Source organism: Gigantopelta aegis, chromosome 10 (genome assembly GCF_016097555.1).
Source record: "Gigantopelta aegis isolate Gae_Host chromosome 10, Gae_host_genome, whole genome shotgun sequence".
Classification (NCBI taxonomy): Eukaryota; Metazoa; Mollusca; class Gastropoda; order Neomphalida; family Peltospiridae; genus Gigantopelta; species Gigantopelta aegis.
In genome coordinates, this window is record NC_054708.1 from 29,176,504 (window position 1) to 29,195,082 (window position 18,579).

Consider the following 18,579-nt stretch of genomic DNA (forward strand, 5'->3'; position numbering starts at 1 on the left):
CAACGTACAGAGCTTTTTTGATGACTAAAATTAAATATTAAAGATAGTTTCTTGTTTAGAAAAACACTGTCTCTATTATCTATAGAGAAGTTGTTTGTTGTCGTTCTAATGTTTGTGGTAGCACATAGTGGATTTTTTCTTTACAATGATTTCGTACATACTAAAACACTTATACTGAACCCAAATGAAAACACACCAGTCAGATTTTAAGTTTTTAAAATGACATGAGAAGAAAAAAAGAATACATTTAACTGATTTTGTATAAGTGGGTGTATTCTAGTAGGCCCCAAGATTGTACATAAGGCTTAGGGTTATTGAGTGTTTTATAGGAACCTCGCACCTGCGATAGCAATAATAACTGGAAATTGGGTGATGTGTTTTCACTGGAGTTCAGTATATATATGTAGTACGAAGTACAATGAAAAATGACTGTTACAAACATTACCACACGACTCCAAACACATTGGATATACAGGCATTGGTATTCTAAACAAGAAAATGTATTTAATATGTAATTTTAGTTAACAAAACAACTCTTTATTTAATTAGTTGGAAACATCTTACAATGGCTGCAAACTCAGGACAGTCCTTTAAGATTTTATTGTTCTGTTCTTACAGCCCATCATCGTTACTGATGAGTCGGAGTTCAAAAGAGAACTGGCATTGTATCCGCTTGCAAAGCCTTACATTGACCTGGCCAAGGCGAAATCCAAGCTGTAGGAAACGCAGAGTCCATGTTGATTGATTCCTGATTGACAGAGGGACGTAATCAAATAAGTAACATGTCACTTAACTCTAGGAAACTTTGTTTCCAGTGTTGATATATTAATAACTGACAGGAGGACAGTAAAATAAGTAACATGTCACTTAACTATAGGAAACTTTGTTTCCAGTGTTGATATATTAATAACTCACAGGAGGACAGTAAAATAAGTAACATGTCACTTAACTATAGGAAACTTTGTTTCCAGTGTTGATAGATTAATAACTCACAGAACATAATCAAATAAGTAACAGGACTTGACCTATAAAAAATATGGTGTGCCATGTTGACAGGTTACTAATTCACAGAGGGACTTAAATAAGTAAATGATTTAACTGTAGCAAACGTCAAGTCCAGTTAAAAATAAATGCATCAATTTGTTAATGTGAATTATGTCTCACATTTTTCGCATTAATATCATGATTGCATTAATTTTTGAATCTACAGTGTATTAAAATAACATATTTCGGTGTGGCTAATTTAACAGTAAAAACAGAGGTATAAAAGAAAGAAAGAAGTGTTTTATTTAACGACGCACTCAACACATTTTATTTACGGTTATATGGCGTCAGACATATGGTTAAGAACCACACAGATTTTGAGAGGAAACCCGCTGTCGCCACTACATGGGCTACTCTTCCGATTAGCAGCAAGGGATCTTTTATTTGCACTTCCCACAGGCAGGATAGCACAAACCATGGCCTTTGTTGAACCAGTTATGGATCACTGGTCGGTGCAAGTGGTTTACACCTACCCATTGAGCCTTGCGGAGCACTCACTCAGGGTTTGGAGTCGGTATCTGGATTAAAAATCCCATGCCTCGACTGGGATCCGAACCCAGTACCTACCAGCCTGTAGACCAATGGCCTACCACGACGACACCGAGGCCAGTGTCCAGAGGTATAAATGCAAACTCTTTAAACTGTGTGACATCATTTTCTTTGTTTGTCAAATCATGATGACATCATATTTAGTACAGATAACAACAGTAATATTGTATAAGACTTCTTGATGATAATTTTTTTTTTTCCCCTGTAGTATCCATTGTCAACAGATTCATAAATCAAAGGGGGACATAATTAAATGACTAATGTGACTTAACTATCAGATTCCTTATTCATAGGGTGACATAACCAAATAGGTAATGTTACTTTACATGTCCTAAAAAATATGCAGTGGAACCTGCTATAACAGCCAGTCTTTATTTTATGACAGCCAACTGTATCATAAAAAATGTGTTAGAATCTAGTTGTGTTGTGATAAATATCAAGGGCCATATTTTGATTTACTTTTTATCAATTAATGTGATATTTTCATTTCATTTCAACTTATTTCCGTGCTTATATCCAGTTAAAGTTCAAGCACGCTGTCCTGGGTACACACCTCAGCTATCTGGGCTCTGTGTCCAGGACAGCCGGTTAGTTGTTAATTGTTAGTGGTTAGTGTGAAAAAAGAGAGTGTAGTGGCAGTACACCTACCTATTAAGCCATTAAGATCTCGCTCTGGGTTGGAACCAGTACCGGGCTGCGGACCCTGTACCTACCAGCCTGTAGTCCGATGGCTTAACCACTGAGGCCATGACAAAAACTGTGTGTACAACACTAATAATACACAGGTGATATGAGCAGCCCACGCAGTTTGCTTCAACATTCAGCAGTGCTGACGTAAAACTGTGTGTACAACACTAATAATACACAGGTGATATGAGCAGCCCACGCAGTTTGCTTCAACATTCAGCAGTGCTGACGTAAAACTGTGTGTACAACACTAATAATACACAGGTGATATGAGCAGCCCTCGCAGTTTGCTTCAACATTCAGCAGTGCTGACGTAAAACTGTGTGTACAACACTAATAATACACAGGTGATATGAGCAGCCCTCGCAGTTTGCTTCAACATTCAGCAGTGCTGACGTAAAACTGTGTGTACAACACTAATAATACACAGGTGATATGAGCAGCCCTCGCAGTTTGCTTCAACATTCAGCAGTGCCGACGTAAAACTGTGTGTACAACACTAATAATACACAGGTGATATGAGCAGCCCACGCAGTTTGCTTCAATATTCAGCAGTGCCGACGTAAAACTGTGTGTACAACACTAATAATACACAGGTGATATGAGCAGCCCTCGCAGTTTGCTTCAACATTCAGCAGTGCCGACGTAAAACTTGAAGTAATAATGATTGATTCACATCGGTATTTAACTTGTCGAAAATTTCAATCGAAACCAATGATATATATAGTCAAAAGATCAACAATGTAACTTGTCGTACAGGTACATATTTAATATAAGATTATCATAGCACAGTGACATAAAAAACAGGTTAATATTATTGTATAGAGATATAAGCTCTTTTCTTTTAAATTGCTGAAGCAGTGTATATTTTAGCTGAAGCAAACTGTTGTTTTTGCCGAGGCCAATTTCTTAATTGCTTAATTGCAAGGGCTGTAAAGCCATGTTGCTATCCTGTCAAAAGTCTATAGATAAAATTACAGCCTTTATTTATTTTATTTTTTTGACTTTCCAGCAGATAAATATTTTTTAAATCGATTATTAGTAAACAGTAATTTTAATACATGTATTGTGATGTAAATAGGAGACAGGAGACTTAAATAAGGCCAAGATCGCACATTATATTTGGGATAGAAATATTTTTAAATTTTAAAACAAATTATGAAAAAATATTTTGTTCATTTGCATTTATCTAAAGATTTAACACGTTTTTGAGTGTTGTTGGGATACTCTAGAAGGATAAGTAGACATTGCTATTGAGCATAAAAGAGTAACTCATGTGGATGATGCCCATTTCTTTTATTGTCCCATCACTCACATCATTCATTTTTACCGACATATTATTTCTCCTTGCATATTAGTTTTATAGGTTACATTCCATTGGTGCAATTTATGATTCTGATTCATGCTAACCAAACTGCAACACTGAGTCAGTTGTTTTTGATATTATTAGATGAAGCTCATAGATGGATTGGTGTAAAACTAGCCAGTTGTTAAGACTGTTTGAAAATTACATGGTCTTGTAATCTCGTTCAACCAGCCTAGCATTTCTGTTACAAGAGCACTGGTCATGGCAAGCATATTTTGTTTGTAATATATGGTAAAACAAAACAACCTTAAAAAAGATATTTAATGCACAAAATGAAATTTGTTAAATCCATAGCTTATGTTTACATTATACGGTTGCCATGGTATCAGAATGGTGAATTAAGAAAATAACATTTAAAAATAAGATTATTTACAAATGCAGTGATATATATTTTCAATTCTGATAATGATAACACAGTTTGAGCTGTTTTCCATGTTGATGGTTTTTATGGTTATCATGACAAGTGTTTCCATATCAGCCAATATGGTCCATGGTAGGCTAGCTATGCTCGCACTACTCGAAAAAAACACCCCACGCCACCATGAACATTTAAAATGGCCCTTAAATAGACAGACCAACATAATTTGGTTTTTAAAGAAAATAAATACACATATTATTCCTTTTTGCAAACCTTTTTTTGGCACTTGTGTATTTGTCACCTCATATTCATAATATGTGTAATATTCATCGCCATGTGTATAATACATTACACCTCTTGGTTTAGACTCATTATATGATCCATGTTTATACTTGTTCTCATCAGTCTAGTGTAGTTATATGAATACAATTCTTATATTGTCTGTAATGTTTTATAAACACCACTGAAAAGTAGGTTAGCATGATGTCATTTTAAATGGTTAAACATAGGTGAGGTTTGTTTTGTGTGTTTTAGTTTTTGTGCATGTGTGCAGTGCGTGTGCATGTATGCAGTGCGTGTGTAGTGCGTGTGTATGTGTGCAGTGTGTGTGTATGCGTGCACATACGTGTGTGTGTGTTTATGTCTGTACTATTTTCTTCACTTGTCAGGCAGCGGATATTCAAATTTCAGAATAATGTGGACGTTCTGGATACAAATATCAAATTTTGACCATATGCTGCCCATTGCCGTAAGTTTAAAATTTTCAACAGGAACGACTTCTTTAAGACATGGCTAAGTGTGGTTACATATTGTTGAGAGCATCTAAATAGATGTAGCACTATAGTCTATCCCATCCTTCTACAAAAGTTTATTTTTTTATTGTTATAATTTCATTTTGGTATTTGTGTATGTAAGTTACAAAACATTCGGCTCAGAAATAAATAACTTGTAGTAAATTCCACAGTATCAAAAAAGGCGTTCCCTGTGGGACGGACTATAGATGGGCATGCAAGAAAGGCCTGTTGGAAATGCACAGAATTGTGTCTCAGTACTGTGAGAGGTAAGAGGTTCAATATAAACGTCATGCTTGTGCAGTAGTGCATAAAATCAGCAAAACATCTTGAATGATACGTGCCCCTACATATTGCAATTCTTAATCAGGTTAATCTATACCTGACTGGTACATGTGTATTTTCAATTTCCATGAAACGTTCTCATAAATATATTATTGCCTTGTACTTTGTGGTGTTAGAGACTATCTAGAACAATAATACCATAGCAAGATGCTGATAATATTCACAATAGATATTGCATTTTTTCCCCTCAATAATTCATCTTTTTTGTTCCTTTTATAAAAATCCATCTAGTGATCTTTTGAATGATAAGATTGCTTTCTTTGCCCCTAAAAATGTAAGCGTAGGCAAAACAATTGTGAGCCTTAATAGCATGAGAGCTGAGATATTGGTACTAATATGTTTTTACATTGTGGGCATCTTGGAAAGGCAAGATGGTCTCCACAATGCACCTTGAGGTAAAGGTTCCTGTTAATAATTGAAAACTATAGCAATGGATAACAGACAAAATTTTATGCTTTTGTCCGGAACATTCATTTTGCTTGGATGCCTGATATATGTTCACAATTACCTCATAATTTGTAAGTACAAAAGGCATTACTGGTATACTGACTTTTATACCCTGTATCTTGGTTATGTACACAATTTTTTTTTTTTTTTTTTTTTTAAATACCCATAAATACAGTCAGAATTGGTGTTGGAATAAAATATTAAAATCCATTTTAAAGATTTGTTTTGTGTTTTGGTGATATGAGTAAAATTCTTGCAAGAAACAATTATTGAACATTTTTAATACTGATGGACCCAAAACAAACTTCCAATGCGAGAAGAAAGCATTTTGCAACTTGTTATGAAATTAATAGTTTCAAGCGTGGCATAGTTCCAAACATAAAAATTTGTGACGTCAGTCAGTGACTGCCACTGTAAAAATCTGTTGCAAAGTTGATCAGTGGAATTTTTATCATTATCAGGTACTTTGCTATTATCTGTAGTAAAGGGTCATTGCAAGAATTTCGAGGGATAAAGTTTGGTGACTACAATTCATGAATGTGAAACCAGTCAATTAAATAGATTTATAAGCCACCTAAATAATTTCATGTTTCTGTTTATCTCTTGAGAAAAATATGTGTAAATTTATTTAAATATAGTATATATATGTGTGTTTATGATTATATAATAAAAGGTAAAGAGTGGGGAATTTTAACATTGAATTACATATTTGAGAGTTTTGACTTAAGAATTGGGATTGAAAAGCAACATAACCTTAAGGGCATTGTGCTGAATATCAGAGTCTAGCAAGACAAGTGTAAAAACTCAGGGCCCAATTTCACAAAACATCGCAAGCCTAATTTTGCACATAAACGTAAATCTATGACTAAACCACAATTTTAATTATTATTATTATTATTATTATTATAGTACAACAAATAGAGTTTAAAATACACATTTAATTCCCCCCCCCCCCCCCCCCCCCCCTTAAAATGCTCCATCTTCTGTAATGATGTAGTTTTCTGTGTGAAATAGATGCCAAAACCCTTGTAAACATATGTCCGGTATAACGGCTAGTTGCAGATGTAAACTTACGATGTTTTATGAAATACATGTAGGCCCCTGTTGTGTATCATGGACAGTGTGAAAGCAGCACTGTGTTGGCAATTCAGAATTGATCCTGGTTGTCATGGCTATTACTTTTGAGCAGGTGATTCAAAATGTCAAATGATGTCACAGTACAAGTATACATGTATATATTCTGTATTTGTCTGGTAAATATTTGTTAAAGATGTTCTCTACAAAGAGGTTTAAAAATAACCATGATGGCTATGGCTTCATAAATGTGGGGTTTTTTTTTTTTTAAACCATTACTGTATCATGAATAATATGGATGGGTATTATAAGAATTATTGTTATCATAATACATGTACATTATTATATGGTATCCTGTATAATGATATGTACCGTCATACATGTAATTATCAAAAGTATTTTAAGGAAAGCTTGTAACAAAATAATAAAAACACATAATAAAAGTTGATGTTTATTATTTAAAACTCAAAATATAAGGATCACTTCAGTGAACTAAAGAGAGAATTAAGGATTGTCTGTTATTTCTTTTATGTTCATCGGGGTAAGAAGAAAAAAAAATGATCCGCATACTGTGAATCGGTGATGCCGTTCTCACATAAATTTGTGGACGATTTTTTTTTCATTCCCAGATGAACGTAAAAGTAATAACAGACGATACTTATAATTAAATTTAAATCATGCTTGCTAATAATAACACTAAAACTTCATCCTTTATTTTGAATTACTTTTGGTCCATAAACCATAATGCTTATAAGACAACTTGCCCATATAAAATGATGTCATCAGATATGACGTTCCCTGACGACGTAATTTTTATATTCATCGAGAATTGAACAAACTGCCGTTGCTGCATCTGGACCAATGGGATGACACTATGTTGTAATGAATGTAAAAGAAATTTAATTATTCATAAATAAAAAAAATTTGTTCTAATATAAGTTGTAAAATAAATGGAATGTAAAAGACATGATTTCAGTTTTCTATTTCTTAAAAACCAGGGCCCCGTTCCACGAAGCGATCTTAGTGATTAGATCACCTTAAGTGTAAAACTACCGTATACACTTAAGGTGATCTTTGCACTAAGATCGCTTCATGGAATGGGTCCCTGGTTTTTACTTATTTATGATCCTTGCACAGTTAACTTGTATGACAATCAGCTTTGGTAGTGTTTAATTATTTCATTGGACAGTTTGGCTTTGGCATTGGGCATCACTATGGAGCAGCCATTAAGGTGTCTTTAGATTAATCTTCAGTAGATGTAGGAATCTCACAGAGTTGTCTTTCTGACATATATGAATGTTTATTTAGTCTCTTCATTGTTTTTTGCAACTATGAACAGAGTTGAGAAAACTAGATGAAGCTAAGAGATGGGGTTCCCACCTACAATGGATGGATTAAAATACACACATTACTTACACATGTAGTTCATTGGTAGGGCGTATCATAATTCATATTGTTTTAATTATAATGTAACAATATACCCATAATATTAGGCATCACTAATGGATAAAAATGCATTCAATTTGTATCATATTCCAAGGGTCCAAGGGAATAATCTACCATGTCCACACTTGAAATATTTGTCGATTATCTGCCCTAGCCCATATTTAGAGTATGTACTTTTTAACTACAAACTACTCCAGTAATATAACGTGATCATTCACATGGTGTAAGCATATTTAAAATGCATTTAATATGGAACACCATGCTAGCTATGAAGAAATCGGTGACGTTACGTCAAAATAGGTCACACGGGTGAACTTCTACATAACGAAAATAACTTGGAGTCATTGTGAACCAGACATCATATCAAAAACATTTGTGCATGTCACGGTCACAATGACACAATGAAATAAAAACATATAATTATGGTAGGCCATTAAAGGTTGTTGGTAAAACACGCTTGCTTAGATATAGATATATAACAATTGCATTAAGTACAGAGTTGTAAACTTTAAAATTCAATTATCTCAAAATACCAAGTGTGTCATGGTAGGTCATTCCCTTGGACCCTTCATTTGGTTTTCAACATTCACCCATTAGAAAATGCCATTTAAAAATTAGGGTAACATTAAAAAAAAATTGTGGTAGTGTTGACTGTAAAAGTTTATTGTTTCAAAGTGGTGCTTGTGCAATGTAAATTATAAATGTATTAATTTTATTGATTTTTCTTTGCCTGTGTACCTCTGAATATATTTATTAAAAGCCAGAAAAACTAGGGGATGTATTATGTAATTTATTGAATAGTTTAATTGGTGAAAATTTAGTATTTTCACAGATAGATCCTTCAGGAAAATGTATGTCTTGGTAATTTGTTGATAAAAATAGTTACTTCCCTTGGATATGTTTTCACACCTCATGGTACTAGTTGTTCCTATGCTACTGTGTATTATTCTTTTCATGGTACCCCAACCAACTTGATATCTTTATTTCATTTCAACTTATTTTCGTGCTTATATCCAATTAAGGTTCAAACACGCTGTCCTGGGCACACACCTCAGCTATCTGGGCTGTCTGTCCAGGATAGTGGGTTAGTTGTTAGTGGTTAGTGAGAGAGAAGAGGGTGTAGTGGTCTTACACCTACATTTGTACCCATTGAATCGTTAAAACTCACTCTGGGTGGGGGCTGGTACCGGGCTGCGAACCCAGTACCTACCACCCGTATGTCTGATGGCTTAACCACGACACCACTGAGGCCGGTATCTTTGTTTCAGTTGGTAATTACAAATGATGTGGAGGCATAGGGCATCACGTTCTAGCGAGAACATGAAAATCAAAGCAAGCACTTATAATTTATGTTTCTGAGACTAAGGCATTACATTTTTGGTTTTCCTATACATGTACCTCAGTAATTGAAATTTATTGTTTCAGTCAGAATATTCTGTGTAGTTTTGGTATGGGTGTATTTGATTTTCTAACTGGATATTGTGTTAATTAACAGGGATGTAAAAATACCCTCAGTGTATACATTATGTATTGGTATATGTATTTGTTTTATGGTGTTTGGAATATGACCTGTGTATTGTATTGGGAATAAATTGTTGCTTTGTAAGTCAGACTTTTGTATTATTTTTAGCAGTAGTTTGTTGTAATTTATATTGTTTTTGGTGTTAATGACATAATGTATAAATATTTTTTAATTTCTTTTTATTATTTCCATTTTTATTGACATGATATTCACACACAGATATATACAGTGAATATGACAAAGAGATATTTAACTACATGAAAAATAAAGTAGTTAAAAGATATATTTAGCTAGAAAATCAAATATATGTGACTAATAATCCAACATACATGTATGAAAAATTCAAAAGGAGACCGAGGACATACTAAGTATCAAAAAGAAGAGAGAAAAAATACAATGTAAGTTTTAAATAAATTGTGACAAATTGACCAAAATTTGGTGAATTTATCATAATAGCATGCGAAAAAAGCTGTTGCTTTTGTCACATAATAGTATTCAGTGAAAAAAAGTTGACAAACGGTTATTGACAAGTAATTGTACTAAAGCTTGATGGCATTATTAGTTCCCTACTGGTCCAACCAGAGGTGACTATAGGCTACATCTCAGGCTGTCCGTCTGTTTTTCTGTCTGTCCCACATAGAGTTTTTAGGAATTTTTTCTTTTACAAAGCCTCAAGATAGGCCTACTGATGTAAAATTTTGTTTATAGCTTTATTATGTACTGTTACAGATCACGTTGGACTTTCATGGCAGTTTACCCATTTGTGACAAAGTTATGGCTCATGAGCTTAGGAGATATGAAAATTGTTTTTTCCAGACTTTGTTTTGCAATGACTGAAGATACTGAGTTGGAATTTTGTATACAGCTTTGTCATGTACTGTTACTGTTAAAGTTCAAGTTTAATTTTCATGGCGAGTTATGGCCCTTGAACTTAGGAGATACCAAAATTTGTTCGGTCCAGTAGGGGACATGTTGCTTTAGCAGTTCTCTCAGAATACTTGTTATTCAGAGGAAAGGACAGAAATTTTTGTTCACCAACACTTCATCACATTTTAATCTATGACTGCTTGAAGAAGGAAGGAAATGTTTTATTTAAGGACGCACACATATATTGAGAGAAGAAACTCACTGTTGTCACTTCATGGGCTACTCTTTTTGATTAGCAGCATCCCACAGACAGGATAATACATACCACAGCCTTTGATATACCAGTCGTGGTGCACTGGCTGGAGCAAGAAATAGCCCAATGGGTCCACCAACGGGGATTGATCCAAGACTGACCATTATAAAACGATGGCTTTACCACTGGGCTACATCCCGCCCTGACTGTTTGATGTCTTGACATAGGATTTGTTTTGACATTTGGTCATTATAAATAAATAGAAAGAGAGAGAGAGAGAGAGAGAGAGAGAGAGAGAGTGCAAGTGCGTGTACGTGTCTCCACATTGGCTACTCCTACTGATAAGTTAGCAAAGGATCTTTTATATGCACTTCCTTCCCCATAGACAGGAGAGTACATACCACTGCCTTTGATGTACCAATCATGGACAACTGGTTGGAATTGGAAACAACAGAGTCCACTAAGAGCAGTTGATTCTGCAACCCACTGAGCTACATGTATGTCTGGCCTCTAGTATTCATAGAATGAATCGATGTGCAGATTAGTTTTATGATGAACTGTACCAATTAATCCTATTAATGACTTTATTTTCATCTATACTGGTATCCTGTTAGGGCTAGAGACAAGTGCAGATTTAAGATTTGTTTTTATTGTGTGTGTGTGTGTGTGCAACATTAATATAGTTAGTTTGGTGTCATGGATAAACAAGGTCGCATATCAATGTGTATTTTTGTGCTGTGGTGTCATTCATTCATGCCTTATACATATAAGCATACGGGCTCCCATTGTGTGTTTGTGTAATCTGGATTACAACATGAACATATTAATATTAGCATTACTGCTATATAGGGTTGCAAATGAATCGCCACACATTTTTACATGGGTTACAACTAATATTTCTGGTAGAATAATGAAATTACATGGTGAAAAGTGTTCCGGCCAGCTCATTTCGCCCAAATTTCTTTATTGTTTTTGTCTGAATTGGAAGATTTTCTCCTGGAGTGGACTGAGGGGGCAGTTGCCCCACACCCCTACACTTATACAAATGTTAAAATAATAATTTAATCAAAAGTGAATAGGTGGGAGGAGTAGGCCTTGCAGGCTTCACCTAATTCCAGACCTGAGAGAACACTGAAGCTAATAATTGTACAGTCCAACACAGTTTTTTAATCTGAAAATGTGTGTGGCGATGCGGCTCAAGACTACTTCATCCTTCCTGTAGCGTCTGTAAGAGGACTGCCATTTTCCCACCAGGGCTTGACAGAATGCAGCTTGTTACCAAATGCACCATTCCAATCATCTTGCAAAGTCGAAAGGGAATACCAACACTGGCATGGGGCACAGTACCAGTCTTTAATTTCCATGAAATGTTTATAAGTTACTACATCTGTGCAATGTTTCTTCTGATGCACAAGGTCGAGTACAATTTGGGGTTGTTTGATACACCAAGGTGGCAAAACAAAATACGAAGGCATTTCCAAAATGTCAAATAAATCTATGTTGGAAACTGATAAACACTGCTTAATGCGAAAACCAAATGTTCAGATGGCATTCGGCCTCGCATCGAACAACATCACATATTTGTTATAAAAAAACCCGCATTATGTGCAGGATGTTTGAGTAAAGCTTTAATATTGATAAAATACTGCAGTGACAGACCTGCACGTCTAGCACCCGAACAAGGTTCGTTTGCATCAACGTACAAGCTCTTCACAGGAGATTTCTGAAAACACCAAGGCAAAGTGTATAGGATATAGCATCTACAGTTAAGACCTACGTGCTGACCCATACACAATGCATTCATAATCAATTTTTGATCTCACTATAAATCTATACAGACAAAGCATAACCTTTCGATCTGTTCCCCATTCAATCCTGCCAATAACTTTTAAAATATTGAGGGCCTTTATGCTCTCCTGTTTAACATATTTAAAACGGGGCACATAAGATAGCATCCTGTCAAAAATAACCCAAGAACTGGAATCGGATTTTTTTGTGTGTCCAGAAACAGCTGTGGATCTAAATAGTGACAAATTTTCTGACAGATACTCGTATGCATATCATTCATGCCATCACTTCCATCCATATCCAAAGGATCAAAAGGATTGCTAACCTGGACAGATCTTTGCTCTATCTTCTTGAGACGTCCTGACGAGGAAGTCTGTTTATATTTATAATATTTTCTTGTTGGAGAGACACTGGGACCTGGCACACGAGTGCTCGCTTTAGATGGTGGATTCAGCGAATCCAAAGACACTTGGGCCATTTCTTATTTCTGCTTCTGAACAGTTTCATTGTTTAACGACACCCCAGCACAAAAATACACACCGGTTATTGGGTGTTGAATGTGCGAAATGGGATCCCTTGAAATTGATGCATTTGATGTCATTTTTGCATTACTTGCTCTCATGGTCAATTTGAGCCCAAGTCCGCTTATTGCGAAAAGACTTTTGACCATGTTCATATTGTTGACACTTGAAACAACGCAAGGGATTAGAAATGAAAGCTTCAACAGGTAGATTTAAATGATACCCAGCCTTGATTGATTTTGGAAGGATTGATTTTCTAAATGTTAGGATAAAGGTATTCGTAGAACTAACTCATAATTCCTACGAACGTTTTATCCCCTTGACTGCTGAAACATCCTGTGATGACATATTTATACAAATTTTGTCATCACTTACTCTCACTTACTATTCTTGCAGTATGAAAATGTATATGACGTTTATCATTAAATAGTATTAAGTCGTTTTGGAGAATTAAGTCTTCTAATTGTTTACTTTTATTATTTATATACTCATATCCCCACAAATCTCCCATGATAACAAAAGGAGTAGGGAGTTCATAAAAATATCTTGAAAGTCCCTAGTGTTAACATTATAATTATTTCAAGAGGGATAAATAAACAGAAGATGAGTAATACTTGTACGGCAACAGTTTGTAAATTTGTATTTAATGTAACTTATTCTGGGGAATGTTTTCATTGTCTTAACATTTATAGTGGAGATTAAAAACTCTGACGTTACTTCATCAAAATTGGGCCCAAGCACACGGCAGTTCCTCTAGATGATTTTAATTCCATCGGGAGAACGTATCTTTAGCTTTGCTGGTTGTCTTTGTGATGGGCACTGATCTGGAGATGAAATATCCATATCATTATCATCATCATAATCATCATCATCGATATCAGCCAAAGTTTCATAAATATTGCTGTCGGGACCAAACGTCGTTCGATCTTTTTCAGCCAACCTGAAAGTACTTCTGAAGATTTCTTTGAGTAATTGTCTATTTTAGGAAGATCAGTGCTCGACATGTTTGGTTGATTTTTCAAATCCAACAACACTTGGGTTTCAATTTCCTTGTGCTGGGGAGTAGCTTTTTGTCTGCTACTTTTTGCACCTATCTTTTTAAAGCTTTCTCGATGTCAGACAGTGTATTTAAAAAATATATATATTTGGCTTCATTATAATTAGCTCTGTGTTGACTTCAATACTTGGTAGCAGTTGCATAATATGACTTGTCCACCACTGTTGGTACTGCTGTCTCCAACGTACTGGCATCCATGAAGGATAGCTTGATATGTACCGTTACCTGAGACAAAGAACATCGTTTTTACATCTTGCTGTCAAGTTAAAAAAAAGGACCACAACGATCAATGTAAGTTTTCCACCACATGTCTTCTGACTATGGCCAAATCTCTGACATTTGAAGCAACGCAAGGGCTTAGGAATAAAGGGTGCAGCGGGAAAATTTAGGTAACCGGCTTTCACAAAATGTTAGTATCATAAATATAAATTGAAAAGAGCGAACATCTCTCTCTCTCTCTCTCTCTCTCTCTCTCTCTCTCTCTCTCTCTCTCTCTCTCACACACACACAGAAACTAATTTTTGTCAACGTTTGCACATTTTATATAATTACATTATTTCAACAAACTTGTTTTCACTGTTATTTTGAAGTTTGCTCAAAGCAGACACATTGAATAAAATGCAAAGTGACATATAGCAAGATTTATGATCATATATCCTTGAGATCTGTTTATACAAATGGACACCATTGCTCAGATGTGCACGTTTGATCAATGTAGTTGAAAAGACCGTCATTTGACTAATGGAGTCTAAATCCAATAGGTAACTAGTGGAAATGACAAGGCGACGTTATATTGGCGTCTGACTGATCACATGTCCAAAGCAATAACGCGTATAATTGACTAAATAGCAGCAAAGTAAAATAAAAAGAGACTTCTTTGATTCGATCAGTTACATGTTAGAAATGATTCTATTCTGGTAACAGACCAAACGCCCACTACCGAATGACATATTTGTTTCGTAAAATGGTAAAATGTTTCAGGCTCCTGGGAAAGTTAAAAGTGTCTTTTGGTCAACTACACCACTAGGACACATTGATTGATTAAATCGTCTGCTATTTTATGGATATCAGACATTTGGCAAGTCTTTCAGAGGGAGCCCGCTTGAGTTTTCCATTAGCAGCATAGAAAGATGCTTTATCTGCACTTTACCACAGACAGGATATATAGCACATGCATACGACTGCCTTTCCCGTACGAACAATATGTGTGAAGTGGGTTGGGTTGTGTGTACACACAGTAAAGGGACATTCCCTCATTGTAAGATGTTTGCCACTAATAAAATATTGCTACGATTAAACTTACACATTAAATATATTTTCTTGGTTAGAATATCAGTGTTTGTATAGTCAATGTATTTCTGGTCGTCTTAATATTTGTAAAACTGGAGTTTGTCTTCAAATAATTTCGTACGTACGAAAAAAATTAAAACAAATTTGGAAATAAAATGAAATTTAACCTAGTACAAATATTAAAACGATCACAAACACGTTTAATATACAGCCACTTTTTGCTTGTTTTTTATGCAGTAGTATAAAAAGTACGTTTCGAGGTTCAGGTGGGGCTTGCACTGGACCTTTATATTAGCATGCTATTATTACACGACTTGTTCGAGTTCTATCCATGGTCGTCTGGCCTCGGTGGCGTCGTGGTTAGGCCATCGGTCTACATACTGGTAGGTACTGGGTTCGGATCCCAGTCGAGGCATGGGATTTTTAATCCAGATACCGACTCCAAACCCTGAGAGAGTGCTCCGCAAGGCTCAATGGGTAGGTGTAAACCACTTGCACCGACCAATGATCCATAACTGGTTCAAAAAAGGCCATGGTTTGTGCTATCCTGCATGTGGGAAGTGCAGATAAAAGATCCCTTGCTGCTAATCGGAAAGAATAGCCCATGTAGTGGCGACAGCGGGATTCCTCTCAAAATCTATGTGGTCCTTAACCATATGTCTGATGCCATATAACCGTAAATAAAATGTGTTGAGTGCGTCGTTAAATAAAACATTTCTTTCTTTCTTTCTTTCCATGGTCGTCTCGAAGGGTGCATGTTCGTAAGAGGTATATGTGAAAAACAGGCTCAAAGACAGAATCGGATATTTTGGAATCGTAGTGCGTACATTTTGGAACCACACATCTTTAGACTCCCCCACCTCAATATTTTACTCGTGAAATTAAAACAAAAAATATTATATGGATATTTTTGTTTAACTGTCTGAACTCAATGATAAAGAAATATATCAACTGATAATTATTTTATTAGTTGTTTTAATTATTTTGTTTATATGCAGCTGTAATGATGGGCGAGTTCGGAGATAGGCTATTCCCCCTTCCCCGATTCAAGGACGAAAATATATGCTGTTTGTCCGGGGAGACTTCGACCGTCGGAAACCTACCCCTGCAGATATTATTCCAACCAGCCAGAGTTGACTCAGTTGAGGGTTGTGTGTGCGTATTTTTAAACTTTCAGGGTTCACAACTTCTATTGATCAATGCCAGAAGAATTGACCGACTTTAAGTAGACCACTTCTGGGAACAAGTGCAGTTGCCTGTTCAATCGGTATATCACGCCGTCACAGACAGCGCAGGCGATGAAAACGGCCGGCGAATCCACATTGTCCATCAATGAAGAGAGACGGAACGTGCGAAAACGCAGTTACCACCACTTGGTTAGTTAACTGTGTGTGGGTGTACGTCCTTTGGGTAATGCGGAAGATTTGCTGTGCAATACAGTATGTTTCTGAACGGGCCATTTGTGATAAAGCAGCTGCCTTTGACCTTGATGGACAAAATCATTAACAGAAAGAAAGAAATGTTTTATTTAACGATGATGATACGATGCACTCGAACACATTTTATTTACGGTTATATGGCGTCAGACATATGGTTAAGGACCACACAGATATTGAGAGAGGAAACCCGCTGTCGCCACTTCATGAGCTTTAGCTTTTTCGATTAGCAGCAAGGGATCTTTTATATGCACCATCCCACAGACAGGATAGTACATACCACGACCTTATTTTTTTTTTACACCAGTTGTGGAGCAATGGCTGGAACGAGAAATAGCCCAATGGGTCCACTGACAGGGATCGATCCCAAACCGACCGCGCATCAAGCGAACGCTTTACCACTGGGTTACGTCCTGCCCATATGGTTACTGATTACACGGATAATGCGAGAGGAAACTTTCATCCGCCATGCTCTTCATGGAAACTCTTTTCGATGTGTCATGTCATGTCATAGGGTTTTACGTGCACATTCAGAACAAGCTGTTGTAGCGCACGCCTGTCATGGACGCAGGTGCTCGGCCGGCTCCTCTGTCCAAGACAGGAAAAGGGTTGGGATGGGTGGGAGAGGGGACCGCCCGCGCTGGCAAGCGCAAGGGACAACCAGCAGCCCGAACGGGGTCGGTAGCGGGCGTGGGCAATTTTGGTGCTATTAAATTTTGAATATCCCGAGGGATTAAGTAAAAAAAAGAAGAAATATGGCGCAGTTTTCATGAAGGAATGTTTGCGCATTTATGAACGGTTCGCCTAAAGGTAAAATGGGGAGCTACATGTTTTTTTTTAACTTAGTATGCCGAGCAGAAAGATACCTTTCATATACACTGTCCCACAACAGGATAATACATGCTATACTACAACCTTTGGTAAACCAACTGTGGAGTGCTGGCTGGAATGAGAAATAGCCCAATGGCCTAACCGCACCAGGCAAGCGCTTTCCCACTAAGATTCATCCCGTCCCCTACACTATACAGAGTTGCGTGTTAGAGGTGTGCCATGAAATATGTTCAAAGTAAAAACAACTGCAACTCTGGTCGATCGGTAGTGATATGCGACACTTTTTCTTTGTGTGCAAATACTACTATCTATTCCCAAACTATAATATAAATCGCAAGGCCTTTTTAACAATTTCTGAACGCTCTGATCGCTTCTCTTTTAATCTGAATTCCCGACAGAGTTCTGTACTTACCCGATGTCGCACTTCGCAAGGATCGTTTTATGCCCAGATCCAGTCGACTACCATACACACATGGTGCTAAATATTAGGTACATAGACGAATTCCATAAATACAACCTCAGTGGACACCGCCATCTTTGTGACTTTAAATGGCTATATACACGGAGGCCGTGTATATATCCTTGGCTAATGAGGACTAGCTATCTACATGATGGTCGTATTTGGTGGGAAAGTCCAGTGTAAGGCCACCATGTCCCATCTAAACTTTCCCGTACGAAGAAAATGAATGAATGAATGAATGTTTAACGACACCTCAGCACAAAAATACACACTGGCTATTTGAAAGGAAGGAAATGTTTTATTTAACGACGCACTCAACACATTTTATTTACGGTTATATGGCGTCGGACATATGGTTAAGGACCACACACATACTGAGAGAGGAAACCCGCTTTCGCCACTTCATAAGCGCTTTTCGATTAACAGCAAGTGATTTTTTTTATATGC

The 18,579-nt window shown here is 36.4% G+C and overlaps 1 protein-coding gene across 1 annotated transcript in view; it reads left to right on the plus strand.

The window, feature by feature from the left end:
- LOC121383266 (insulin-degrading enzyme-like) overlaps nt 1–1,336 on the plus strand; it is a 48,811-nt gene extending 47,475 nt beyond the window's left edge. The window contains exon 29 of the mRNA XM_041513179.1: nt 619–1,336. Coding sequence (XP_041369113.1) covers nt 619–720 — 102 coding nt within the window. The 3' untranslated portion in view covers nt 721–1,336. The remainder of the gene's footprint in view (nt 1–618) is intronic.
- The last annotated feature ends 17,243 nt before the right edge of the window (nt 1,337–18,579 follow it).